The sequence below is a fragment of the Carcharhinus amblyrhynchos genome, chromosome 12 (assembly GCF_965287045.1).
Source record: "Carcharhinus amblyrhynchos chromosome 12, sCarAmb.v2.hapA, whole genome shotgun sequence".
Lineage (NCBI taxonomy): Eukaryota > Metazoa > Chordata > Chondrichthyes > Carcharhiniformes > Carcharhinidae > Carcharhinus > Carcharhinus amblyrhynchos.
Genome location: NC_137335.1, coordinates 73,758,315 through 73,785,716, shown reverse-complemented (window position 1 = coordinate 73,785,716; position 27,402 = coordinate 73,758,315). Strand labels below are relative to the sequence as shown.

Genomic DNA, 27,402 nt, shown 5'->3' with positions numbered 1-27,402 from the left:
ATGGGTTCAATACCCACTTGGATCGCTGCCTGTGCATTGTGGGTTTCCTCCGGTTTTCTCCCACACTCCCAAGACGTCCAAAGTCCAAAGATGTGCGGGTTTGGTTGATTGGCCATGCTAAAATGGTCCCTTAGTGTCCTGAGATGTTTAGGTTAGAGGGGTTAGCGGGTAAATATGTAGGGATATGGAGGTAGGGCCTGGGTGGGATTGTAGTTGGTGCAGGCTCGATGGGCCGAATGGCCTCTTTCTGCACTGTAGGGTTTCTATGATTTCTATGTGCCGGTTAGGTGCATTGGCCATGCTAATTTCACCCTCAGTATACGGTGGCACTGTGGCACAATGGTTAGCGTGGCTGCCTCAACAGCCCCAGGGACCCGGGTTCAATTCCCAGTTTTGAGTTACTGTCTGTGTGAAGTCTGCACATTCTCCCCCGTGTCTGCATGAGTTTCCTCGGGTGCTCTGGTTTCCTCCCACAGTCCAAAGATGTGCAGGTTAGGTGGATTGGCCATGCTAAATTGCCCCTTAGTATCGGGGGGGCCAGCTAAGGTAAATGCATGGGGTTATGGGAATAGAGCTTGGGTGGGTTTGTGTTCGATGCAGACTTGATGGGTTGAATGACGTCCTCTGCACTGGAGGGATCCTATGATTCTATGTACCCGAATAGATGTCTGAGTGTGGCGACTAGAGGATTTGCACAGTAACTTCATAGTAGAGTTAAAGTAAACCTACTTGTGACTAATAAATAAACTTTAAACTTAAAGATTGTCTAGCGTTATCCCTTGGGAGTCCATTGTAAAGGACATGTTGTGTACTATGACAGCAGCAGTGGCTGTTCCTGGATAAAAGAGTTACCTGGAAGCCATGGAGTTAGTTTACTGAGGATGAAACAGGGGAAAGCAGTCATTGCAAAGCCTGACAAGAGATAGGGCAGCAGCAAGCAAGTTCCCACCCTGGACCGTGAGTACGGTTGACTGTTCCTGGCAAATGTTCGAGCGAAGTTATTTTCTGGAGATATTCTGCATCTGTGTCCATTTACCCAGAACAACGAAATAGCAGACAAAGCAATCTTACAGGAATGTGTTAACACCAGCAGAGGAAATGAGACTTGAAGCATGATAACGTGCCTGCTCCGCAGCTCAGTACAGTCTTTGGGAATAATATGTCCACACAATCTGACCTCATGGATTCAGGTTTCTTTTATACAGTGCGCCATTATTACTTAGACTCAAGTCAGCTGCTCAGAATTTAGAAATCTCAAATTATTCACCGACTGCGTGAGAAAACTAATAAAGCACACACTCTATATTGGCGAGAGATGCTGGAAACCACATAAACCCTACAGTACAGAAAGAGGCCATTCGGCCCATCGAGTCTGCACCAACCACAATCCCACCCAGGCTCTACCTCCACATTCCTACATATTTTACCCACTAAACCCTCAAACTTACACACCTCAGGACACTAAGCGGCAATTTAATCTTGGCCAATTAACCTAACTTGCACATCTTTGGACTGTAGGAGGAAACTGGAGCACCCGGAGAAAACCCACACAGACACAGGGAGAATGTGCAAACTCCACACAGACAGTGACCAAGCCAGGAATCAAACCCAGGTCCCTGGAGCTGTGAAGCAGCAGTGCTAACCACTGTGTACCGTGCCGCCCGTGTGCTACTGTGTCTGGAGTTTGATTTAAATCACGGGCTACCCTCTGCAAGGTAATAAGCTGGGTGGAATTCTCCCATGTTGAGACAAAGTGCTGTGGAAGATACAGGAATGTAGAGCGATTCCTTCTGTGTTGGCTGGCACGAAAACATGCTGAATCGTACAGCTCCCAGGTAGATATACACTCAGGTGTTTCACTCTATATTCAATGGCAGGGCAGGGCCTGGATGGCATGTAGTCCATTGTCATGTCCGGCTGTCGTATTGAAAAGGTGTCCAACATCACTGATCCACTATTGAAGAATGAAGGTGGGCCACTTGAAAATGAAGGTAGTTCTCAGGGAGCAATCCGAGACCTGAAGGTGGACCTCCTGAAAACAAAGATAGACCTCCTGCAACATTCCGAGGCTAGATGATGATTCGATTTGATTTATTGTCACATGTATTAACATACAGTGAAAAGTCTTGTTTCTTGCATGCTATACAGACAAAACATATCATTCATTGAGAAGGAAACCAGAGAGTGCAGAATGTAACATTACAGTCATAAGTAGAGTGTAGAGAAAGATCAACTTAATGCAAGTTAAGTCCATCCAAAAGTCTGATGGCATCAGGGGAGAAGCTGCTCTCGCGTCAGTTGGTACGTGGCCTCAGACTTGTGTATCTTTTTCCCGATGGAAGAAGGTGGAAGAGAGAATGTCCAGAGTGAATGGGCTCCTTAATTATGCTGGCTGCTTTGCCGAGGCAGCCATCTGCATGCAACATTGTTCCAAAAGTGTTTCCCGTTGGCATTGTGGAGAATTTGGCTTGGGGTGCCAGGCCTCCATTTGTGTCCCATTAACAGAATGCAAATGAAGTTTGCGCTAGTGTCCAATGGGGCTTTTGACCTGCCATGGCAGGCACCAGCAGAAGATCCCACTATCAATTCATGCCAACGTGAAGCCAAGTTCTGGCCCTCCTGCCATATTCTCCGATCATGTCCGATATCCAACACACCAACAAGGGCCTGGGGGAACCCCACCCAATAAAGCGGGATCAGAGACTGTGCCTTCGAGTGTTGTTCTCTGGAACACCAAGTCTACTATACCTTACTTTCGTTTTAATAATTATCAGTCTTTCTAGTGTACGTATATGCAGTGGGACAGTGAGTAAATTTAAGGAGGAGTTAGAGAGATTTTTAATTGGTAATGGGTGAAGGGTTATGGGGAGAAGGCTGGAAAATGGAGATGAGGAGCATATCAGCCATGATTGAATGATGGAACAGACTCGATGGGCCAAATGGCCCAATTCGGCTCCTATACCTTTTGTATAGTATTTGGGTTAATTTTCACTATTCTGACCTCTTTTCAACTGAAAGCTGTGGTTTAGATCTACCCTCATCATAAGTAATGACCATGGTATATCGCAATGCTACAATGAAGGTACCACTCTATCTGGAAGAAAATAAAACAGATAAAAAGATCTGGGCTAACTAACTTACTGGAGATCAGCTAGCTAACTGGGTAAGTCAGATCAGTGACTTCCTTCCCACAACAGATAAGGCAGCTCAGACACTGAGAAGCAGAAACTGATAGAATTTACTCACAATTGTCTTTCATCGCGTGCAGGTCTCTGCAGTGACACAGCTTGTTTAGATGGTCAGCTCTTTAACACAGTGTTACCCAGCCCCACCCATTACACTGCAACATGCCCCATCACTGAAAGGCCTTACAACTTAGGGCGGCATGGTGGCACAGTGGTTAAGCACTGCTGCCTCACAGCACCAGGGACCTGGGCTCTATCCCAGGCTTTGGGTCACTGTTTGTGTGGAGTCTGCACATTCTCCCCGTGTCTGTGTGGGTTTCCTCCAGGTGCTCCGGTTTCCTCCCACAGTTCCAAAGACGCGCTGGTTAGGCTAAATTCTCCCTCAGTGTACCCGAACAGGTGCTGGAGTGTGGTGACTAGGGGATTTTCACAGTAACTTCATTGCAGTGTTAAAGTAAGCCTACTTGTGACACTAATAAATTAACTTAAAATTTTTAAACACTTGACTCACATTACAAAGTTCCAGACTGCTTCAAACAATACATTTAAGCAAAGAAACATTTGTGCTAAGAATTACACTGACAAGTACAAGTTTTCAATTGAGCTCATAATGTGGGCCACATGTGTGTGCTAGAAGTTACAATGCACAGGTTTCTGTCCTTTGCAGACAGAAAGGACAGGTACATTCATTGTGTCTGTTTCAGCTAAACTAAATACCCATTCTCTATTTCATTCCCAGAATGCCTGACCAATCAGGTCAATCTGCCTGGTTAGAACTGAAACAAAGCTTGGCAGTGAACTGTCAGCCATCAGTTCACTGGTGCATTCTCCATGTCCACACCTCTACTAATCAGAGTTCACTTCTTAAACATTCATTTCTTGTGCAGTATAAACTGTTGTTCCTTTTATACTCAGTATTCTTACAAATTATCCTGATGAGTGCAAGTCATAAAACTTTGACTGCATGTGTCTTTTTTCAGCAATACCAAAGAAATTTGCATCGAAGAGGGTGCTTTTCATGATGCTGGAACATCCCAGTTATTGATGTAGATTTAAAATCTGGAATAAAAACATAACGTGCCGGAAAATCTTGGCAAATCATGTTGCTGTTGTGGAGAGAGAAACCGAGTTAATGGGGGCAATCTTACCTTCTTATCCTGTCAGTCGATGGGCAGGGTGAGCCAGTAAGATTGTGAGAGAGGCAAAAAATTGGGTACATGCCTTACTTCTTGCCTGAGCAATCTTACTGGGCTCGGATATCCAGCGAGATCATCCTCGTGCCCAAAAAGGGCTCAAAGCTGACTGTAATATTTATATCAATGTTAATCTTGATTTAAACATTACAAGTGAACCTGGGTTGCAATTGTGCAGGTTCACTTGCCTTAGCGGCCTCATCGGTGAAGGTCCTCTCCTCAGTGGCAAGGATCATGTCTGGCTACCCCATCAATGGTGGTGATCGCCTTGCTGGTAGGACCAGAGGCCATTGAGCCCCCTCCCCCAGGAGGTCACTTGGGCAGTGCCTCTTGGACAGTGCCAGCCTAGCACCCTGGCTCTCACCAAGTACTGGGCAGTGCCAAGGGGGCGAGGGCCTGAAGGGAGCGGGGCTACGGGGAGGGAGGTGCCTAAGAGTTGGTGTGTGGGGGGGTGCACTGTGCACTCTGCAGCAGCCAATTGACAGGGGGGTCCGTGATCAACCAGGCTGGGCCCGGGGAGGAGGGAGAGTGCCATTGGCCATGGAGGCCAGCAATGATGGGGGGGGCGGGGAGAGGTACGCGACATACATGGGGGCAGAGATGACTGACAGATCTTTCTGTGCTGCTGCACAGTACAGAAAGATCTGCGCATGTACAAGTGCGCACTCTACCATCAGCTGCTGGCTTTCCAGTGAGCTTAAGGCCCGCTCACAACCCCCACTGGTAGGGAATAGATTTAGCACAGAGTGGCACAAGATTGGACTTGTGGCCTCACTGAAAATAAACAAATCTGAAATTCTCCCATTTTCACACTCATTCAGGACTTAGAATATTTTTGGTAAGATCGTCCACAACATTTTGAGTCCGTATGACTCTTCTACAAAGACTCAAAACGTTAACTCTGTTTCTCCCTCCGCAGATACTGCCAGATCTGCCAGATTTCAGATTGCTAGCATCTCCAATATTTTGATTTGATTGTACTTGAATGGCTTCACGATTGTAAAACAGGGAAATACTGTAACCCAAACAGGCTCAATACAGGCCCAGGAAGGAATGAGATACATGGCCAGTCATTTTGATTTTCATGATGTTTAGGTTAATATTATCCTGAAAACGGAGAAGAAATCCTTTGGATTTCCTCCTCAAATAGTGCCAAGGGATATTTTACAGTCAGCTAAGACAGCAGACAAAGTCTCAACTTACTCTCTCATCGAAGCTATACATAATATTTGAATATTTCTTCAATCATAGTATTCCTTCAAAAATGATCATTTTACATTATTATCTTTTCTTAACATTGTGCTGCACTGGGGAATGTGTGTCCTTTCTGGAGAGGCAGTTTCTCATTAGCCCTAGATGTAGGAATGTAGAGGAGAAGGCCACTCAACCCCTCAAGCCTGTTCTGCCATTCAATGAGATCATGGCAGACCTGCGACCTACCTCCATAGTCATAGAGGTTTACAGCATGGAAACAGACCATTTGGCCCAACCTGTCCATGCATTCCCTTTTATTTTAAACACTAAGCTAGTCCCAATTGACCGTGTATGGCCCATATCCTTCTGTACCCATCTACCCATGTAACTGTCTAAATTTCTTTTTTAAAAAGGCAAAATTGCATCCGCCTCTACTACTATCTCTGGGAGCTCATTCCAAACACTCACCACCCTGTGTGTGAAAGAAATGCCCCTCTGGGCCCTTTGGTATCTCTCCCCTCTCACCTTGCCCTCTAGTTTTAGACTCCCCTACCTTTGAGAAAAGATATTGACTATCTAGCTGATCTATGTCCCTCATTATTTTATAAACCTCTATATGATCACCCTTAAGCCTCCTACGGTCCAGGGAAAAATGTCCCAGTCTATCCAACCACTCCTTATAATTCAAACCATCAAGTCCCAGTAGCATCCTAGTAAATCTTTTCTGCACTCTTTCTAGTTTAATAATATCCTTTCTATCATAGGGTGACCAGGACTGTACAGTATTCCAAGTATATCTGTGGCCTTCACTCCATATTCACACCATTTGATGAATAAAAAACAAATCAATCTGAAATTAAAAATTATTAATTGACCCAGAATGAAATGCCATTTGTGGAAATGTTCCAAACTTCTGCTGCGCTTTGTTTCAGAGTTTTCCTAATTCTATTCCTGCGGGGCCTTGCTCGGAAATTTAGGCCTGGGTCTAATTTTTATCTTATGTCACCCAATCCTTGATTTTTTTAATTCATTCGTGGGACATGGGTGCCGCTGGCTGGCCAACATTTATTGCCCATCCCTAGTAGAGAGTCAACCACATTGCTGTGGCTCTGGAGTCACATGTATGCTAGATCAGGTAAGATTTCCTTTCCCTAAGACATTAGTGAACCAGATGGGTTTTTCCAACATTCGACAATTGTTTCATGATCATCACTGGCTTCTTAATTCCAGACTTTTTTTTATTGAATTCGAATTCCAATGGCGGGATTCAAACCCAGAATATTAGCTGAGATTCTGGGTCAATAATCTAGTGATAAAACCACTAGGCCATCCCCTTCCCTAGAAGTTCCCACAGCAATAACACTATCAGTTCCCTTTACTTCGTGAAAACATTGGTTAAGTCATCCCTTATCCCATATCCATGGTTTATTTATAAATTGAGCCCCTTACCTTCTGGTATTAACACATCAGGCTGTGGAGTTTGGGTGGAAGAGAAGGCCTCTAAGGGCTGTTGCTCTGGTGGTATCTTTGCTGGAGTAGGTATAGGATCAGAGTGTTTAATCTCGGGGTGAGTCATTGTGGAGTCAGGGAGCTTATGGAATTTAACATCAGACCCAGGTTTGACAGTCACCTTCTTGAATGTCTGAGTGACATGGTAGCCCATTCCACCCGGGCAGATTTGCTTGAAGGCAGCTGTTTTGGACAACACAAAACAGGCTTTAGTTTCAATTAAACTTTTCCATTTTACAAATTTATACATTTTCAATGCTGGATGATCATTCTTTTCTTTAAAGAAAAAGACAAATGGTTCTTTAAAACCTCAAATTTCATGGGTAAACATTCAAAAGGTTCAGAAAATGAAGATGTGATTTTTTTTAAAAAAACTGTAGCAAAGCAAAAAGTGGCAGAAAAGGAACAGTCCAAAAAAAGTCCTCGCATTGTTTCAATGACTTGGTTTCAGTTAATCAAGCTTGATTGGACATTGGCCAGATAGTTTCAGAAGACAAGCTGACAGTCTTGTGCTGTAATGCCCCTGCACCAGGTGCTCTGGGTTCGAGTCTCACCCAAGGACATGATGGCCAAGGAAGGTGCGGGGGCACTATGGGGCAGCTGCCACAGGGAGCGGTGGCGAAGGTCACTGTCTAAAACCTTTCAACCACAGTGAACAGAGGGGAGCAGAACCTCCTCGGACTGGATGACGCGCTGCACGCATACAGTGAATGTTACATGTATCTCAGTAGTACCGAAGCATCACGGAGTTCAACTTGCTCAATATAAATAACTTTGCAACATCTGTAAGACCATTATAAAATGTCTGAAACGTTTCATTCACTGTACCAAATTATCTGAGTGTTACTTGATGGATGCGAAGAATCTGAATACTATTATTGTTTTTTGTGTGATGGCTATTTTGGAATGTTTATAATTTTTTATGGATAAGTTTTTTATGGATAAAGTATATTTTTAGGGGAAAGAGTGCATATATAAACTGGCAGAGGTGAAACCAGGCAGTTGGGTCACCCAGGCTAGGGTAGAGTCAATGGTCAGGGTAACCAATGAGATTTAATGGAAGCCTCGCCTGAATCCATTTTTCAAAACTATCTGGGCCGGTTGGCGAAGGTGATCAAGCCCGGAAGGGGCTGCAAGGCCTCATGCTGTCAGATTGGGTTTTGCTCCTTACTCCTGTGTGACACGGTGGCACAGTGGTTAGCACTGCTGCCTCACAGCACCACGGACCCGGGTTCGATTCCTGGCTTGGGTCACTTTCTGCACGGGGTTTGCACATTCTCCCTGTGTCTGCGTGGGCTTGCTCCAGTTTCCTCCCACAGTCCGAAAGACGTGCTGCTTGGGTGCATTGGCCGTGCTAAATTCTCCCTCAGTGTACCCATACAGGTGTTGGAATGTGGTGACTAGGGGATTTTCACAGTAACTTCATTGCGGTGTTAATGTAAGCCGACTTGTGTCACTAATAAATTAACTAAAACCTTAAACTGTGGGAACCATGCATTGGATTCAATTTGAATTTGTTTTTTTTTGGATGGAATATATTTTCTTTAAAGTAAGCTGCGTCCATTACTGGGTCAAACAGGTTGAGATTCAGCCCATCAGTCTTTCCAGCATGTACCAATGGCAGATTGGATGGTCTGCCATCTGATGGAATGCAAGTTGCAGTCTCCACCATCACAATCAGTAGCTCCAGATTACAACGTGTTCTTGTTGCCACAGCAACACTCTATTCCTGAGTGAACTGTAAGAAGTCTCACAACACCAGGTTAAAATCCAACAGGTTTGTTTGGAATCACGAGCTTTCGAAGGAGCAGCACTCCGAAAGCTCGTGATTCCAAACAAACCTGTTGGACTTCAACCTGGTGTCGTGAGACTTCTTACTGAACCCACCCCAGTCCAACGCCAGCATCTCCACATCATGAGAGAACTGTCTGGCGTGTTGGTACCACCCCAGCCCTGAGCCATTTTCTGACAGACTAGGCTAGATCGGGGGTGGGGGGGCGGGGGGGGGGCGGTGGTGGAATGGCCACCTGCCCCCTAGTGATGGGAAGCTTGTTAAAGTGATTCAAAGGTCATTGATGCCAAGGATCAGTGGACAACTGGAGTTTTCCAGTCAGCCTGCAGACCCCTCCCCTCCCCCACCGCCCACCAACATCAGGAGCACATCAGCTACATGGATTCAGCCTTCCTGAAGTAGAACAGGGACCCAGTGCCCTAGATTGCCTTTGAAAGCCACCATCACCCCCCCCATCCCTACACACACACACACACACACACACACACACACACACACACACACACACACACACACACACCCCAACAATCGCCTACCTGGCCACAGCGGCTTGCCCTTCACAATGGAATCTGGCAATTGCAGCCATGTTTTAATTCAAAATTCCTTAGCAGGCACCTCAAGGTGGAGACTGCCTCTCCCTGCCGCTGCAGGCCGCTGCTCCTTTCCTGTCGGTGGGCCTCCTGTTGCCCTTTCAGAACCCCCTCACCATCCATAACTGGATGGCAAGCACATCCACAAATTGGTCAATCCAGGCAGATTCACATCGGATGACTGCTCCTGTGGGATTGGGACCCCCATCTGGCCCTGAAAATCTCCAAATCCTGCCCAATGCCGAGCTGGCTGTGTGCCGCATTGTGACAGTACATGAGGCAAAGCAGAGGACTCGGGTGAAATATCTCCCAGAGCAGTGATGGAGACGGGTTGTGTGCAAGTCAGGAAAATCCCATATGTCAAGGGCAGGTTTAGGCCATTCCCATCGGTTTTCCCAGTTTGCCACTGTCGATGGAGGGGTTAGATTATTTTATTCTTCAATGGAAGAACTTCTCATTGTGCCACAAATGGTTTGTTTCACTGGAAACAATAAACATCACTTACAACAAGAGAAGGCCATTCAGCCCATCGGGTCTGTACCGGCACTGCAACAAAGCTTCCTACCCAAGCCCCAACCTCATTGTCATAACCCAATGCATTTACCCCACTAAGCGCCCTAACATTAACATCTTGGAACACAAAGTGGGAATTTAGCATGGCTAATTCACCTAACCTGCACATTTTTGACGAGGAAACTGGAAGAAACCCATGCAGATATGGGAAGAACGTGCAGACTCTATACAGACAATCTCCCAAGGCTGGAATCAAACCTGGGGTTCCTGGCGCTATGAGGCAGCAGTGCTAACCACTGTGCCACCATGCCACTGCATTCTGCCCTTTGATTAGGTCACGGTTGATTCATACCTTAGCTTTATTCATCTGAGCGGGTTGCATTACCTTTAGGCTCCTTCCACATCACAAAATTATCAATCTCAGTTTGGGCATTTCCAACTGACCAACCAACCTCACCCACATTCTGGGGGATAGAGTTGCAGATCGTGTGCAGAACACAGTGTTGATGCACCTATTTCTCAGGGCAGGGATGGTGTGGAGGGGTAAATTGCCTTGAGATTTCTACTCCGTTGCCACTCTGACTTCAGCATATATTTAGCACAAACACCAGATAACAGGGTTAACCCAGGAGGGGAGTTCTCCCCAAAAATTCCTGTGTTGTTCCCAGTGGGAAAACCGGTGAGATTCCCGCTGGGAAGGTTGGTACAATTCAACCACGCCTGGAATTTCTTTTGGAGTGGTGACCTGAGCATGCAAAACTAGCTTTGAGGAGATCATGGCACAGTTTTTAAAGAGTGCCCCAATCTCCAGACAACACCACACACCACCTCTCCCTACTCGCCGTCTAAGACCAACACCACCACCACCCCCCCCAATTCTGCAGAAGCCATTGAAGTCTGTGGGTGGTTGGCTCACGCTGAGCCAGTAAACACCCACTACAGGGTCGCCTCCTCCCTTTCAGTCCCTCCCTCTGCCACTGCCAACCTGACACCCTGACAGTACCAACCTGACAGTCAACTGTCAGTTTTGGCACTGTCAGGTTCACACTATCAGGTGGGCACTACCAGGTTGGCACTGCCAAGGTGCTAAGACCATTTCCCCAACTACGCACAGACTTTAATGGCTTCTGAGCTCCCAGCACACTAGCTGGAGCCAGGTTCCTACTGCTCCCATGTATTGGAGAATCCCGGGAATAGAGAGAATCCGGCTTAAAGCCAACACAGCATATTTACATGATGATTCAAGGATACTAATCCTACTCCCGCTGTCAGAGGGCGGGAACCAGATTACACTGGTGCTTGGGGTAGGGAAAATCCCAAAGGTAGTTCTCCTCACACTAAACGCACTATGGCCCCTTCCCCATGGTTCTCCAGCCCCGCGTGGCCCCAGCACAATAAGAACAAGAGCATGCGGAGCCAGAGAACTGCCCCCGGAATTTCCCCCCTGCAATTCTGGCAACAGAATAGTGAACACACCGAAAAAATTCACCATCTCCCGCCAATTCCATTGCAAAGCTTGAACCCAAACACTGACCTGCTCACTCACTTCAGACAAGAGGTATAAATGGTTCAAAGTTACAGTTGTTGCCTTCCTGTTCATTATGTCATTTTCTGACAAAAAGAAAGCAGCTCCAAACCTGTATTCCAAATTTTTAAATAAACTATTCACAGGATGTGGGCATCACTGGCAAGCCAGCAATCATCTCTAAATGCCCCCTCAGTATGTGGTGGCAAACCACCTTCTTGTTTCCAATGAAGTGGCCACTCCTAAAGCATGTTTAAGAGTCAACCTCACTGCTGAGGCTATAAAGTCACAAAGTAGGCCAGACCGGGTAAGGACAACAGATTTCCTTCCAAGTGAATTTTTGAACAAACTGGTAGTTTCAAGGTCACCCTTATAAATAGTAAGAAGTCTCACAACACCAGATTAAAGTCCAACAGCTTTATTTGGACGCACGAGCTTTCGGAGCACTGCTCCTTCCTCAGGTGACTCCACACTACCTGATGTTGGAGCAGCGCTCCAAAAGCTTGAGTCCAAATAAACCTGACGCACTTCAACCTGGTGAGGCTTCTTACTGTGTCCACCCCAGTCCGATGCCGGCATCTCCACATCATGACTACCATTATTAATTCTTCTTAATTCCAGACTTATTTACTGAACTGAATTTAAATTTCCCAGCTGCCAAGGTAGGATTGAAACTTCTGTCTCCACATCACTAGTCACTGATTCAGTCATGTAGCCGTTATGTTACTGTACCCCATTAGTAATCCCTCAGTAGCTGCCTTCACAGTGCGCCTCGTGGTGACTAAATGTTCCTTTTTACTGCCTTTCTTGTTCTGCTATCACATCTTTCCTTTACTGTTCAGGGTTAAAATGGTCATCATCACCACCATCATGCACGTGGACAACATGGAAGTGTGTTTCTATGCTGGCATGCCGAACAACGTTCCCCTATCCAGCTGTAACCCTTGGAAACACTATCACCCTTACGGTGAATTTGGCCAGCGAGAGAAGGGTCAACTATCACCTGGTCCTTCCGAGTTGTCAAGCACATGGCTCTAACCGGGAATGGGGCAATTTCCAGCTGGAGGGCTTTCCATCACTTCACCAGAGTCAGGTCAACACCACTTGTTCGCCGCAGGGCCCTGTGGAAGTCAGGTGGCCTCACTCAGGAGGCCAAAAATCTGATATGACTGGGCGTGCACCTTTCCCCCCTGCCTCCCACCTCTACACGTAACACCCTCACACCCACAGAGCTACAGAGAGCCATGCCCATCTAATCTCCCCATGGCAACAGGAATTCCAATGACAAGCAGCCTCCAGTAATCTCAAAATCTCAATACTTGTGTTGAGTCTATTTCAAAATCTGACCTTTTTCTGAAGTGACAATGGAACCATCCATATGGGTGGCCCACTTACTCACCCAACCCTCCTGAGTAACCATCTGAGACTTCACAGGAGAATGCAGTGTGCAAAGCACTGCTATGATGCACAATTATATAAACTATTGTTAAAAATTGTCCAGAATTTTATGCGGTTACATTTATAGAATGCAATTTCTTATGCCTAAGCTTGCTGTCACACAATGGATAAATGAGGCGTATAAGAATATGGGTTTTGCACCAAACATCCATCAGACAAAGGTCCTCTCCCAACCTTTCCCCGCCATACAGCACTGCTCCATGACAAGATGCTGAAAGGCATTAACTATTTCATACCATAGGACCCCTACAGTGCAGAAGGAGGCCATCTGGTCTGTACTGACTCTCCGAAACAGTATCTTACCCAGGCCCCACTCCCCACATTTACCATAATTAATCCACCTCACCATCTTGAACCCTTAGGGGAAATTAGAACAGCCAATCCCACCCAACTTGCATATCTTTGGACTGTGGGAGGAAACCGGAGAAACCCACGCAGGCGCAGGAAGAAATTGCAGACTCCACACAGACAGACACCCAAGGGTGGAAGTGAACCCGGGTCCTTGGCGCTGTGAGGCAGCAGTGCTAAACGCTGTGCCACTGTAGCTTGGGAGCTTTCTGTCAACAAGGACAGACATCGACAGTGAGGCCCAATACTGCTTCAGTGTGCTGACACAGCCTTGTGTCACCTCAGGAAGAGAGTGTTTGAAGACAGGGACCTCAAACCCAGCAGAAAGCTGATGGTATGCAGAGGAGAATGATACCCAGTCTCCTATACTGCTCAGAGATAAGGACTATGTATAACAGACACCTCAATACCATGGAGAAATCAGATGCTGCAAATCCACTGGCAGGAGAGGCATACCAATGTCAATGCTTTCACTCAGGCCAACTTCCCCGGCAATCATCACTCTCGATCAACTCCACTGGGCGGGACACATTGCCCACATGCCAGACATGAAACTCCCAAAATAAGTGCTCTGCTTGCAGTTTTGACATGGTAAACATGTTTTTCTGGCTGAAGGTCCGTGACAGGCTATAGGAATGATGCTTTAAAACAGAGATGAGGAGGAAGTTCTTCAACCAGAGGGTGGTGAATCTGTGCAACTCTTTGCCGCAGAGGGCTGTGGAGGCCAGATCATTGAGTGTCTTTAGGACAGAGATAGATAGGTTCTTGATTAATAACGGGGTCAGGGGTTACGGGGAAAAGGCAGGAGAATGGGGAAGAGAAAAATATCAGCCATGATTGAATGGTGGAGCAGACTCGATGGGCCGAGTGGCCTAATTCTGCTCCTATGTCTTATAGTCTTATGGACTAATGATTTTCCACGGGGGCCTGTACTGGGACCTCTGCTGTTTGTGATATGTATACTTGGATGAAAATGTAGCTGGGTGGATAATTAAGTTTGCAGACGGCACAAAGAAAGGTGGAACTGTGGATAGTGTAGAAGGTTGTCAAAGGATACAGTGGGATGGAGATCAGTTGCAGATATGGGTGGAGAAATGGCAGGTGGAGTTTAATCAGGGTATGTGTTGGGTCAGTTCCTGTGCTATGCTGTTCTATATTCTATGAGCCCCTGGAGGGCAGAGAGAATGTTTCAATGACATCCCCATAACCTCCTTGAAAAGTGCAACATCCTTTTTTTTATTCATTTGAGGGGTATGTGCATCACTGGCTGGTCAGCATTTATTACCCATCCCTAGTTGCTTGAGGGCAGTTGTGAGTCAACCACATTGCTGTGGCTCTGGAGTCACATGTAGGCCGGATCAGGTAAGGACGGCAGATTTCCTTCCCTAAAGGACATTAATGAACCAGATGGGTTTTTCTGACAAACAACAATGATTTCTTGATCATCAGTAGATTCTTAATTCCAGATATTTTTTATTAAATTCAAATTCCACCATCTGCCGTGGCGGGATTCGAACCCAGCTCCCCAGAACAGTATTGGAGTTTCTGGATTAATAGTCCAGAGGTAATGCCACTAGGCCATCGCCTCCCCCCACTGACAGCTGGGAATTCCTGACCCAAAATGGAGGAAAAGATCCGGGAAGGAGCTGAACGCCTCGAGGTTCATCACCAAGAGTAAGCTGAAGCCAAGCTTCGACAGCAAAAGGGGTACGTGGTAATCCGGGCACCCCAACCACCCGCTCCTCCAAACACTCTCTGCCCACCTGTATCTCCCAGCTGGAAGATCGGGCATGGGGGTGGTGGGCGTGGTGGTTTGGGCTCCATTATCATCTTAAAACGAATAACTCCATGTCCGTCAGCATCACAGTCCCTCAACTCCGTGTGTTCACAGATACTGTGGCTCATTCCACTGTGTGCTCTATGACATGCAGAACCCCTTCTAACATCGGGGAGTACAAAAAAAAGTGTTACACTCAACAGCAAACTCCATTCTGTATTAGTCACTACCAAAATGACAACAAATTAGTAATCTCACAGGATGCTTAGAGAAAGACCAAGGTGTCCTACTGAGATGACCATATAACTGCAGGTACTGAGTGAAGTGTGCGTTCTGAGCAGGGAGGTGGTGGGGTGGGGGGAATAGATTTGCTGTAATCTTTGAGCAGATGGGCACAAGCATTTCTGTTTTCAATAGTGTTCCAAATGTAATTTAGTGGGAAACGGTGGCAGGGTGGGGAGGGGGAGACAATATAAAGGGAGAAAACCGAAAAGAGAAAATGCGGGAAAATGTCAGCAGGTTTGGCAGCATCTGTAGGGAGAGAAAAGAGCTGACGTTTCAAGTCCAGATGATTCTTTCTCAGAGCTTTGACTTTGACAAAGGGTCATCTGGACTCGAAACGTCAGCTCAAGTTAAAATTTATTTATTAGTCACAAGTAAGGCTCACATGAACACTGCAATGAAGTTACTGTGAAAATACCCTAGTCCCCACATTGCGGCACCTGTTTGGGTCAATGCACCTAACCAGCACATCATTCGGAGTGTGGGAGGAAACCGGAGCACCCGGAGGAAATCCACGCAGATACGGGGAGAACGTGCAGACTCCACATAGACAATGACCCCCAAGCCGGGAATCGAACCCGAGTCCCTGGCACTGTGAGGCAGCAGTGCTAACCACTGTGCCACCATGCCACCCCTCTTTTCTCTCCTTACACATGCTGCCAGACCTGCTGAGATCTTCCAGCACTTTCTCTCCTGGGAACAATATAAAAGGGGCTGTTTTGGGGCAATATCAGCATTTGCCATTCGTCCAATGTGTAGCAACTAAGAGTCTAGCGATAATATGACGGTCTACTTTTGTGTGCCACGGAACACAACAAGCGCAACAGTAAAAAAAAAAGCAGCCAGCAAAAGGAAGACACAAGAGCAGTCTCTGTGAAGCAAAAAAAAGGTTACCCGCTGTTTTCTGCTGCCCTTACCTGTTCCCAGAATGGGACATTTCTCACAGTTTGTGCCCCAGGCCTTGCCAACGCTGCAACAGCACATCTGCTTGCTGAGCTGTACAGATAGAGGGTGCATGCACTGCTTTCCTGCATTGACAAATCGATAGCAGGGCCCTTTCTCTTCAATTAAAAGATTCTCAGCTGCAGCAGAGAAAGAGAGAAAAATAAAAAAAAGGGCAGGGAGGTTGCCAGAAGTGATCTAGGAGAGAGAGAGAGAGAGAAAAAAAACCTGCCCATTTCCCATCACCAGCTAACAAGGACAGGACAGCAAACAAGCTAAAAAAAAATCAACATACATTAAGGCGGCACTGTGTGTGTGTATGTGCGTGTGCATGTGGGTGTGTACACATGGTGTGCTGACACAGACACATTTAGAGCATCCAGGTTAGACTCAAAGCGTACAGGTTTTACACCGGCAGCCGTCCGACAAACACACACAGGGCTAAACCCCAACGAAAGGCAGCATGCTCCATACAGAAAGGTGCAAGCTGTGAGTTTCCTACGGCATGCATCGGTGTTAGTGCAGCGGTAGCTTTTAGCATTCAGAAGCGGCAGACGATTGCTGTTACTGCTCAGAACAAAATCAGAAACGTCTCTTTGTTGTTTCTTTTTTAAACGGAATACGGCTACCTCCGAGGCCACATCATTGAAATGACTTTGGCATGCTTGCAAACCAATCCAAATCATTCCGTTCTGCAGGCAACTGGGACAATTTTCCTCTTTATTCCAATCTGAGTTTGGTTAGTTGTAATCATATTAGACAAACTACGTGTGCAGGGTATTTATGTTCTGTTAGATTGTCATTCTTTTTTGTCCAATGGTGTAGTGCCTAGCTAACGTGGGACAGTATGTGCAGTTTAGTCCTACTCTTCCAAGTGCATCGGAAATCATTCAGCATTCTCAAAGAGCTTTAGCCAACGGAAAACCTCCACTTTGACCGTTTGCATATCCCATTCCCATCACGTCCTCAAACGGCAAGATGATTTAATTCCTGGGGCAACCAAACTGATAGGGTTGCTGGAGGAGGGGCTGTGGGGGGGGTGGGGGGGGGTGGGGGGGGGGAGCGCGGAGGTGGTGGTGCCAAACACACTCAATATTTTAGGCTGAGGACATCATCAAAGGCTAGGATTGACAGAATGGCCTCTGCACCAGACAGTGGAGCCACACACTCCAACAGTTCAAAGTTCAAACGGGCTATCTCTCTCCACCTCGACAAGTCAAGTGAGCTTTGACAGCAAACCTGAATTGTTAAGAGTCTGAGCAGCCATTGAGATGCAGGCAACTGAAGCATTGCTTCTGTTCCCTATCCCAGCCAGAGGGGGAAGTATCTCAGAGTGGAACCAACATCCACAGGGCTGTGGCGTTCACTTTGCAACCGACGCAGGCAACCATTGGCTTTAGCCGTGGCTCAGTTCGGCTGCGGGTTTGGGCTCTTTGTTTGCAGGACGTTGTGGAGAAGTGATGAATGTAAACGGTCAAGCGAAGGCCCAGTTTTGTAGCCGTCCGCACAACTGCCTTGCAACAGTTTTAGAAAGCATCTGCACAACTGTCAGGCCACCTGAAACCACGGTTTGTTCTGATAAATGCCTAGGGAAAAAACAATTGGTTACCATTCAACGTTCTTCCTTCCGACAACAACTTTCACGGTTGCTTACCCTGTGCGTAATTTCACACAAGGCAAATGTAGAGTTTGGTTCGAACTCATTTCTCGCTTGTTTCACATTAGCACCCATGTTTAAGAATTGAATTACAAGCATAAACTAACGCCAGCTGCAATCCGGTTATAAAATCAATATGTTTTTGGTTAGGTTTCACAGAGAGAACATTAATGACGTCAGACACTTTGATAGCAATAAAAGAGAACTCTGTTTGACCCAGAGTTACCCTGGTTCCTTCAGAGCTCAGTTCAAACGTGCGATGCTTTCAGTCTCATTCCCTTGGCATTTTGCTTATTCTGGTATTGCAAAAGAACACTCAAAAAAGCAAGCTTAATGACTAACGTTACCCCCATTGCAGAGGCTGCAAGCCTCATTACTCTATCCCTGTTACCGTCCTGCGGTGTCAGAATTACTGCTGCACCATCACAGTGGATGCTAATGACTTAACCCATTTCTTAAGGGCAGGGTGAATCGAGATTACGTTCAGAACCTGCAAGCAGTGCAGAAATGCCTATTTCTTTTGAACAGATATAAATTCAAAGGGAAATGTAGAGCGCTCCTTGGATAGGTGAGCACCAACCCCCCCTTCAAAAGCAGACAGCTGGGAAGAGGGTGGGGTTGGAAATGTGCGGGAACGTAAAGTTATTAGTCACAAGTAAGGCTTACATTAACACTGCAATGAAGTTACTGTGAAAATCCCCTAGTCACCACACTCCGGTGCCTGTTCGGGTACACAGAGGGAGAATCTAGCATGGCCAATCCACCTAACCAGCACGTCTTTCGGACCGTGGGAGGAAACCGGAGCACCCGGAGGAAACCCATGCAGACATGGGGAGAATGTGCAGACTCCGCACAGACAGTGACCCAAGCCGGGAATCGAACCTGTGTCCTTGGCACTGTGAGGCAGCAGTGCTGCCCATAGAACAGAGTGGTGTCACAAATGCCACTCCTTGTACACCCCAGCCCATATTCTGTTCCACTCTTTACATGTGATACAATGCCACCCATTTTGCATTTGCTGTGCAATGGAATTTAACTCTCCACGCTCTCGCCTGCATAGGCCTTTGAACCCATGTATTCACCCTTGTAACTTTTACTCATAGGTGCAACTCAACAAGATGTTCTACAACTAAGAGACAACCAGGACTTTCATGAATGGATCACGGATCATTTCATTTGATCTGGGAGAATGTGGAAAGCTGTCTGCTATGAAAAGGTTTCTAGGGCTGAAATTTCACCGGCATGCCTACCCGAGACTCATAAGATGCCATCCGAGGCCAACAGAGAATACCGTCTCGATGCCGGTGCCGGTAAAATCGAGGCCCATGAGTCACACAAACCCCACTCTGGAAATGCGAGTATATCTGCATTACAATGCCCAGGGGCCTCAGGACCAGGGTTTGAAAGCGGACCTTGAAAGCTTCTGATAAACGTTACTTACGGACACAGGCAGTCTGTGCAGGAGTGGGGACAAACCCAGGCTCGCATGTGCACCTATAGCTGCCCAGGGTATTCAGGCACTCTCCATGTGGGCACACCCCTTGGAGCTGGCATTCATTGATATCTACAAAACAAGAAGTGGTACATAAGTGGGCATGCAGGGATTGGCAATGACGCCACTAAACTGGCATCCACAAGTGCAGCATTCATGGAGAAACCTTAAACCTCAGCAGACGCTAACATCCTGAGCTCACCCTCAAACCCTTGTCTTTTCAGAGATCTATTCCAATTACCGTTTTGCATCTTTCCTCACAAAAAATGTCATAAATGTCACTGGAAATCCTGGATTTTCCAGTCCCAACAGTGCCAGGCATCGTCGTGGGCGGGATGGGGACTGGGCAAGCATCAATTGGATGGAATTTTCTGACCGTTCTCACGGGCGGGATCTTCCAGTCCAACCAATGACAACCATGCCTCCCCCCCACCCCACCATTGCGGGTTCCATGGCAACGGAGAGTGCAAACAACGAGAAACCCCGTTGACAGTGGCGGGGCTGGAAGATCCCGCTGCCAGCCAGTGGTAGATTGCCTCCACCGCTGCCCAATGCTACGGGATGAATGGAAAATCCTGCCCAATTGACTTTTAGCCACTCTCTAAATTTCCCCCTCCCACGAGCCACAGTGTCCACTTTCGGCAGGACTGGAGAGTACCGTCTGCGGATATTGTTTGCTTCACTGGAAAAAAGAACTAGGTGAGATGCACAAAGAGCCACTAATCTAATATCAGCCAATCCACTCTCTTAGCACTTGCCAAAATTGAGGTTTACATTAATTCATGGTACTCATAGATCATAGAATTCCAAGAGTACAGAAGGAGGCCATTTGGCCCATTAAGTCTGCACCTGCTCTCTGACAGAACATCTTACCCAGGGCCTATCTCCTTAACACCATGTATTTACCCCACTGATCCCCCTAACCTACACGTCTTGGGATACTAAGGAGAAATGTAGCACGGCCAGTTCACCAAACCTGCATATCTTTGGATTGTAGGAGGCACCCGGAGGAAACCCATGCAAACATGGGGAATTTCACAATAACTTCATTGCGGTGTTAATGTAAGCACGCTTGTGACATTAATAAATAAACTCGTAAACTTTTAAACATGCAAACATGATATAAATATATACCCTGAAACAAAGAAATGAGTAGCAGGAGTAGATCATTCAGCCATCTGAGCCTGCTCCACCATTCACTGTGACCATGGCAGATCACCAAATTCAATATCCTGATTCTCCCCCTTTCCCCCATATCCCTTGACCTGTTTGGCCTCCAAGAGCTTTATCTAATTTCTTCTTGAAATCAGACAATTTGAGGAAAGTTAGTAAATTGTCCCGACTGATAAATGGGCAGTTCAAATAATGTGATAACATCACTAGCCATAATAGAGGGCCCGAAAACTTCAGAAAGATTTATTGCTTTAATGAGCCTGAATTTATTTTTGCTATCTAAACTTAATTCAAATATGCTAATATATTTTACTATTGAAAGGTTGGCTCCGTGTTATGGAAGCGGAAATAGGCAGCTTAGTGTTTGCATGAATATGAGGCCAGAAGCTCACCTTGGGATCAGCAGACTAATTGAATCTCAGGCTGGTGCAGGGAAAAGGGTTGGAGTCAGTAGCTAAGGGTTACACCACAATGACAAGCAAGGGTAGGCGTTGGCGCAGTGGTATTGTCACTGGGTTGGTAACCTAGAGACCCAGAGAAAGGTCTGGGGACATGGGTTCAAAGGAAATCTGCCATCCTTACGTGCTCTGACCTACATGTCGCTCTAGATCCATAGCAATGTGGTTGAGTTTCAAATGCCCTCTTAAATGGAGGGCAGTTAGAGACGGGAATAAATGCTGGCCCAGCCGGTGTCGCTCATGTCCCATTAAAGAAAATGATATTGATTTCAAAGCCCTCTCCTTCCCAAATCATGGTGAAGCTTAGCTTAATTGTGGAAAGGCCTCGGACAACCCGGTAAATCCTTGACTGTTTTTCTGTTTACCCACAAGTGAATGCAATCCAGAACAAATATGGGAGCGGCAAAATCACTTTGACAATCAGCTACATAGCGAATGATGAATCAAATTGGGGCGTGGCTGCCATTTTAAATTTTGGAAAGACGGGGCAGCCATTTTGTAGTTGGACAGAACAGGGTAGAAAACATGCCCAAAAGCTATGAATGATGACTTCATTTTATAGTCTTGCTTCTTGCATTTAACAATTTCAATTTTTTCCAAAAATCATAGGAAATCTTGTACTCTGGATCCATTGCAGCTCTAATAATAGCCCGTAGAGTGAGAAAATCACACTTCTAATGAATGTGGCCCTGAATCTATTGAGCTCCCAAGTTGTTGCATAACTTGGCTTACATCAAGTACATTTCAGGCACCTCCCAAGTGGCTTGCTGGCTGGCACAGCATGTTTCAACATGGATAGAATGGATGAATGTCTGAGTCACATTGTAGAGAAGCCAACATAACGCACTTCATATAAAAAGCACAGGATTTGCATAAAATTATTCAGACAAAACTTTCTGAAGATAAAAATTCATCTTGTTATTCATACTAAATTGATTTTTTTTAAATCGCTATTAAATTTAAGTCTGTTTTCATAAATATTTAACAAAGAAAGTACAATTCTTTTGCTCTGCATCGGTCTTTTTCCACAATCTAATTGTGAGCTATTGTTATTTCTAAACATAGAATCATAGAATCGCTATACAGCATAAGGAGGCCATTTGGCCCATCCAGCCTGCACGGACAACAATCCCACTCAGGCCGTATCCTCCATAACCTCACGTATTTATCCTGCAATCCCCCTGTGGGCAATTTAGCAAGGCCAATCCACCTAACCCACTCATCTTTGGGCTGTGGGAGGAAACTGGAGCACCCAGAAGAAACCCGCACAGACACGGGGAGAACATGCAGACTCAACACAGAAAGTTACCCAAGGCTGGAATTGAAACTCCAGCACCTCTGCCTATTTTGCCTGATTTCAAATTACCGCCAGCTAACCTTGTGCTCAGAGCTTCCTCTTAAAGTGCTCTGCTTGCCTTAGTAGTAGACCATTACCCAACATCACTGGAACAACAAGGCTGCAGGGTGATCCGATAGAGGTCGACAAGATTATGAGGGGCACGGACAGGGTGGACAGTCAGAAGCTTTTTCCCAGAGTGGAAGAGTCAATTACTAGTGGGCAAAGGTTTAAGGTACTAGAGGCAAGATTTAAAGATGAGCGAGGCAAGTTTTTTTACACTGAGGGTGGCGGGTGCCTAGAATTCGCTGCTGGGGGAGGTCGTGGAAGCAGATATAATAATGGCTTTTAATGGGTGTCTTGACAAGTTCATAACTAGGATGGGAGTAGAAGGATATAGCCCCTTGTAACTGACCCTTCAACTAAGGGGAACAGCTGCTCCCTATCCACCCTGTCCATGCCCCTCGTAATCTTTAACACCTCAATCTGGTCGCTCCTCAGTCTTCTCTGCTCCAGAAAAACAATCCAAGCCTATCCAATCTCTCTTTATAACTGAAATGTTCCATCCCAGGCAACATCCTGGTAAATCTCCTCTGTACCCCCTCCAGTGCGTTCACATCCTTCCTATAATGTGATGATTAGAACTACACACAGTAGTCCAGCTGTGGCCTCACCGAAGTTCTATACAACTCCATCCTAACCTCTCTGCTTTTGTAATCTATTCCCCCATTGATAAGGGCGAGTGTATCTTTATCATCACCCTATTAACCTGCCTTTCCGCCTTGAGAGACTGAGGGACAAACACACCAAGGTCCTTTCGCTCTTCGGGACTTCCCAGTGTCAGAGCTTTCATAATATACTTCCTTGTCAAATTATTCCTTCCAAAGTGCATCATCTCACTCTTTTCTGCCACTTAACCGCCCATTTGACCGTCTCATCCATATCTTCCTGTAACGCAAGACATTCAACCTCACTGTTAACCACCGGCCAATCTTTGTGTCATTGGCAAGCTTACTGATCCCACCATCCCCCACCACCACCCCCCCCCCCACCCCCCACCCCCCACCCCCTCCCCCCAACCCCCCCGCCACACACAGTCATCTATGTCATTTATATAAATGAAGCACAATAGCGGGCCCAGCACGGATCCCTGAGGTACACCACTGGGCACTGGCCTCCGGTCACTAATGCAACCATCTGTCACCACCCTCTGTCTCCTACCGTTAGGTCCCCAGTTCCTCTCACCATTCAGGATATTTCCAAATTTTGTGTCATCTACATATTTTGAAAGTAGCTGGGTTTCTAAGATAAAAAAGGATTTTGTAAGAGTTAATGTGGTACTGAGTGCGTTACAAATGGGCACAGAAATAATGAACAGGTGAGGCAATGGCCAAATGATATTATCGCTAGACTATTAATCCAGAAACTCAACTAGTGTTCTGGGGACCCAGGTTCGAATCCTGCCACAGCAGATGGTGGAATTTTCAATAAAAAATATCTGGAAGTAAGAATCTACTGGTCACCATTGTCAGAAAAACCCATCTAGCTCACTAATGTCCTTTAGGGAAGGAAATCTGCCAACCTTACCCAATCTGGCCTACATGTGACTCCAGAGCCACAGCAATGTGGTTGACTCTCATCTGCCCTCCTCAGGCAACTAGGGACAGGCAATAAATGCTGGTCAGTCAGCTATGCCTGTGTCCCATGAATGAATTTAAAAAGAACTCAGTCAAATGGACACACTCAGTGCCATGTAAGTCTCATAAAATCCTTCGACTTCTCAGAAGCATTTGTAGATGACTCAAAACTGGAAGTCTCCTGCATGGTGAGAAGGATGATTCACTGATACAGCTAAAGTCCCTCTTCATTGACCTCAGATTGCTGATGTGGCCCTTATTTCCAGCCAATTCTTTATCGCAGTTATTACCGGCTGGCCATATTTGACAGACGGTTGATCAAAGCTGGGTAACGATGAGGCTTTTTTTCTCTGACTGTCGTGGTTGTCAGCGTGGGTTATAAATCAAGGGGCAGAGATTGCTGAGATCAAGGCCTCATTAGCAAAGCAAGGAAGACTTTGCGATCAGGAGTTAGGGCATTTTGGCTGCACAGTCCGTGAGGGACTCCCGCCTTGTGGATGATAAATTCAACATAGTTAAGACTCCCTCACTTCACAAACAGTGATGGACAAATGTAGGTGTTAACTCCACACTAGCTGCTGATGCATGTTATCACTAATATCGGCCAATCCAGTGCATTCCTGCTCACTGTGAGGGCTGAATGCAATTCAAGCTGGTCTCAAATTCCCTCCTTTAGCATTCTGACTGTTTAAGTATAAGATTTTTAATGAGAGCGAGGGCGCTTATCAATCCAAAAGGGCAATGATTTTGATTGCAGCCTGATAATCAAAAACACACATTTCAAAGGGTCGTTTATATTAATGACCCATAATAATAAGTACCGTGATTCCTGAAAGATTACTTAAGTAAACTTGCTGGTGCTCTTTTACCAAGAAGGTCGTGACCTTTTCTTCCGCTGCTCTCAGCGATAAAATGTGTCCTCGAAATTTAAGCTGTTTGCATTTAAACTAACCCAGGTGGTCAAAGAACTTTTTAGTTTCTTTTATCGGAACTCGCCATCGTTTGAGTAAAATTATTTCTCAGTAACACTTATCGACAGTCACAATCTGGGGGTGAGGGGTGAGGGGTGGCGGTGGTGGTGGGGGGTGGGGTGACAGCATGAAGATTTGTTTTTGTCTCTCTTTGCCACACACCCTGAACCCCTGTTCCCACCTCCCACAGTTCCTGCTGTAATTGCTGCTTCCAGGACAGAGCAATTATTTTAGTATCATCAGAACAGCTGGAACCTGGTGTCAAAAAAAAACTTCAGTAGGTTTCTGGGTGATGAAGTAAATGTCCAAATGTGTGTCTATATGCATGCATGCATGTTTCTGTGTGTACGTATCCCTGTGTGTACATATAACTGTGCGTGTGTGTGTGCCCCTGTGTGTTTGTGTATGTCCATACATGTGTGTGCATATAGGCTTGTGTGTGTGCATGCGTATACATGTGTACATATACATGTGTGTATGTTTGTGTACATGTGCATGTATGTGTTTGTATATTTACGTATGTGTATGAACATGTGTGTATACATGTGTTTATGGATGCTTTTGCATGTATATACATGTGTGTCTATATGTGTGTATGTGTTTGTCTACATGTGCATGTAAATGTGTTTGTATATTTATGTGTGTGTGGGCATGTGTATATGTGTGTACATGTTTGTATACATGTGGAGGTGTATATACGTACATGCAGGTGTCTGTGTGTATGGTCTGCTCAGCTGATATGTTGACTAAATGATGTTTTGCTGTAATCATTACTTATATGGCCCAGTCTTGGGTAAAGTGATAAAAATTGTAATCTCTACGTATTGTCTGCACAGCCACCCCAGTTAATGGTTTTGTTGAAGATTTTATGTAGCATGGACCAACTGTCCTCTCATTGACTTCAGTCTCATTAGGCACATTAGGCTGGATTTTGGCACGGGCTTTGGGATCCTGCTATTGGCCAACAAATGGGGGATCCGTGTCCGTACTGGCAGAGCAATTTTCTGGGTGGCTATTTCCTTATTGGCCGTCTTCGCTCTCGCTGCCCAATAAAGAGGGAGGTTGACCCCTCGCTGGTACCGAGCTCTGAAGGGCATGTGGATGGAGAGAAAACCCCCCCCTCCACCACGGGGTTGGTGGAAGCCACAACTGCAGGCCTTTAATGCATACAGCCCACATACAGTGGCACGGAGCCTATAGCTCTGATGGATGACCGCCCAGCCTTGTACAACAAGGCCATTTCCATGGAGCTGCTCAGGCTGCCTTTGGAATAGATCCCTGGCAGCGGGAAAAGCCATCCTAACATGGCTTTCCCCCCACTATTTCCCCAGCCCGATCCCCACCTCCAAGCCCACCCCCACAGCGATGGGAAAGCTCAGAGGTTCAAGTCTCCCGGACACTTTGATTTATCCTTGCGTCAAAAAAGCTCTGTATCTTGTCTCACAACTCCTGGTTGTTCTGGGAATTCTGGATTTGACAGTTTAGTGCATCATATCTTCTTCCATCCAACCTCTAAGCGTCAGGGACCTGTGTTTGATTCCCGGCTTGGGTGACTGTCTGTGCGGAATTTGCACATTCTCCCCATGTCTGTGTGGGTTTCCTCTAGGTGCTCTGGTTTTCTCCCACAGTCTGAAAGACGTGCTGGTTAGGCGCATTGGACATGCTAAATTCTCCTTCAGTGTACCCGAACAGACGCCAGACTGTGGCGACTGGGGATTTTCACAGTAATTTCATTGCAGTGTTACTATAAACCTACTTGCGACACTAATCGACAAACTTTAAAACTTCAAACTAAAGTGTAAAGGTCCACGGAAGCATTGCTTTCCCAATGCAAACAGCACAGTTGGAGAGATTCCATGCAAAGTAGAAAATCACTGCCATGGTAAATATATAGGCCAGCGTGAAGATGTGGGTAAAATAAACTTGAGTTCACGCTGTAGATTTGGCTGTAACCTTTAGTGGGAGAAGTCCCTGCTTCTTGTACAACTGTTACAGACTGACGGCTCCCTGGCATAGAAATTACAGTGTGAAACACAGTGGGTAGAGTTTCCTGTTATTATGCTTGGGCTCACTGCACGGAGGGAATCTGGGCAGGGAGGACTGGACTGGACACAGCTCCTGAGGGAGTGCTGCACTCAAGGTGTGGAATTTCTTCAGCCAGACGGTAGCGAATCTGCGGAATCCATTGCCATAGTGGAGGCCAGGTCACTGAGTGTCTTTCAGACAGAAATAGATAAATTCTGGACGCTAATCAAGTTCTTGATTGGTAAGGGGAGCGAAGGTTATGGGGGAAAAAGGCAGGAGAATGGGGTTGAGAAACATATCATAGAATCGTAGAACCCTACAGTGCAGGAAGGAGAACATTTGACC

General features: G+C 46.2%; 1 protein-coding gene across 7 annotated transcripts in view; it reads right to left on the bottom strand.

The window, feature by feature from the left end:
* Positions 1-27,402, bottom strand: part of ltbp1 (latent transforming growth factor beta binding protein 1) — a 331,204-nt gene that overhangs the window by 138,681 nt on the left and 165,121 nt on the right. For 4 of the 7 annotated variants that reach the window (XM_080200719.1, XM_080200720.1, XM_080200722.1 and 1 more), the window contains 3 exons: positions 19,407-19,529; positions 16,284-16,448; positions 7,022-7,264 (listed from right to left, as the gene is read on the bottom strand). In XM_080200719.1, the coding sequence (XP_080056845.1) occupies positions 7,022-7,264; positions 16,284-16,448; positions 19,407-19,529 (531 nt within the window). The remainder of the gene's footprint in view (positions 1-7,021; positions 7,265-16,283; positions 16,449-19,406; positions 19,530-27,402) is intronic. The other 3 variants (XM_080200723.1, XM_080200721.1, XM_080200724.1) reach the window with 3 other exon arrangements.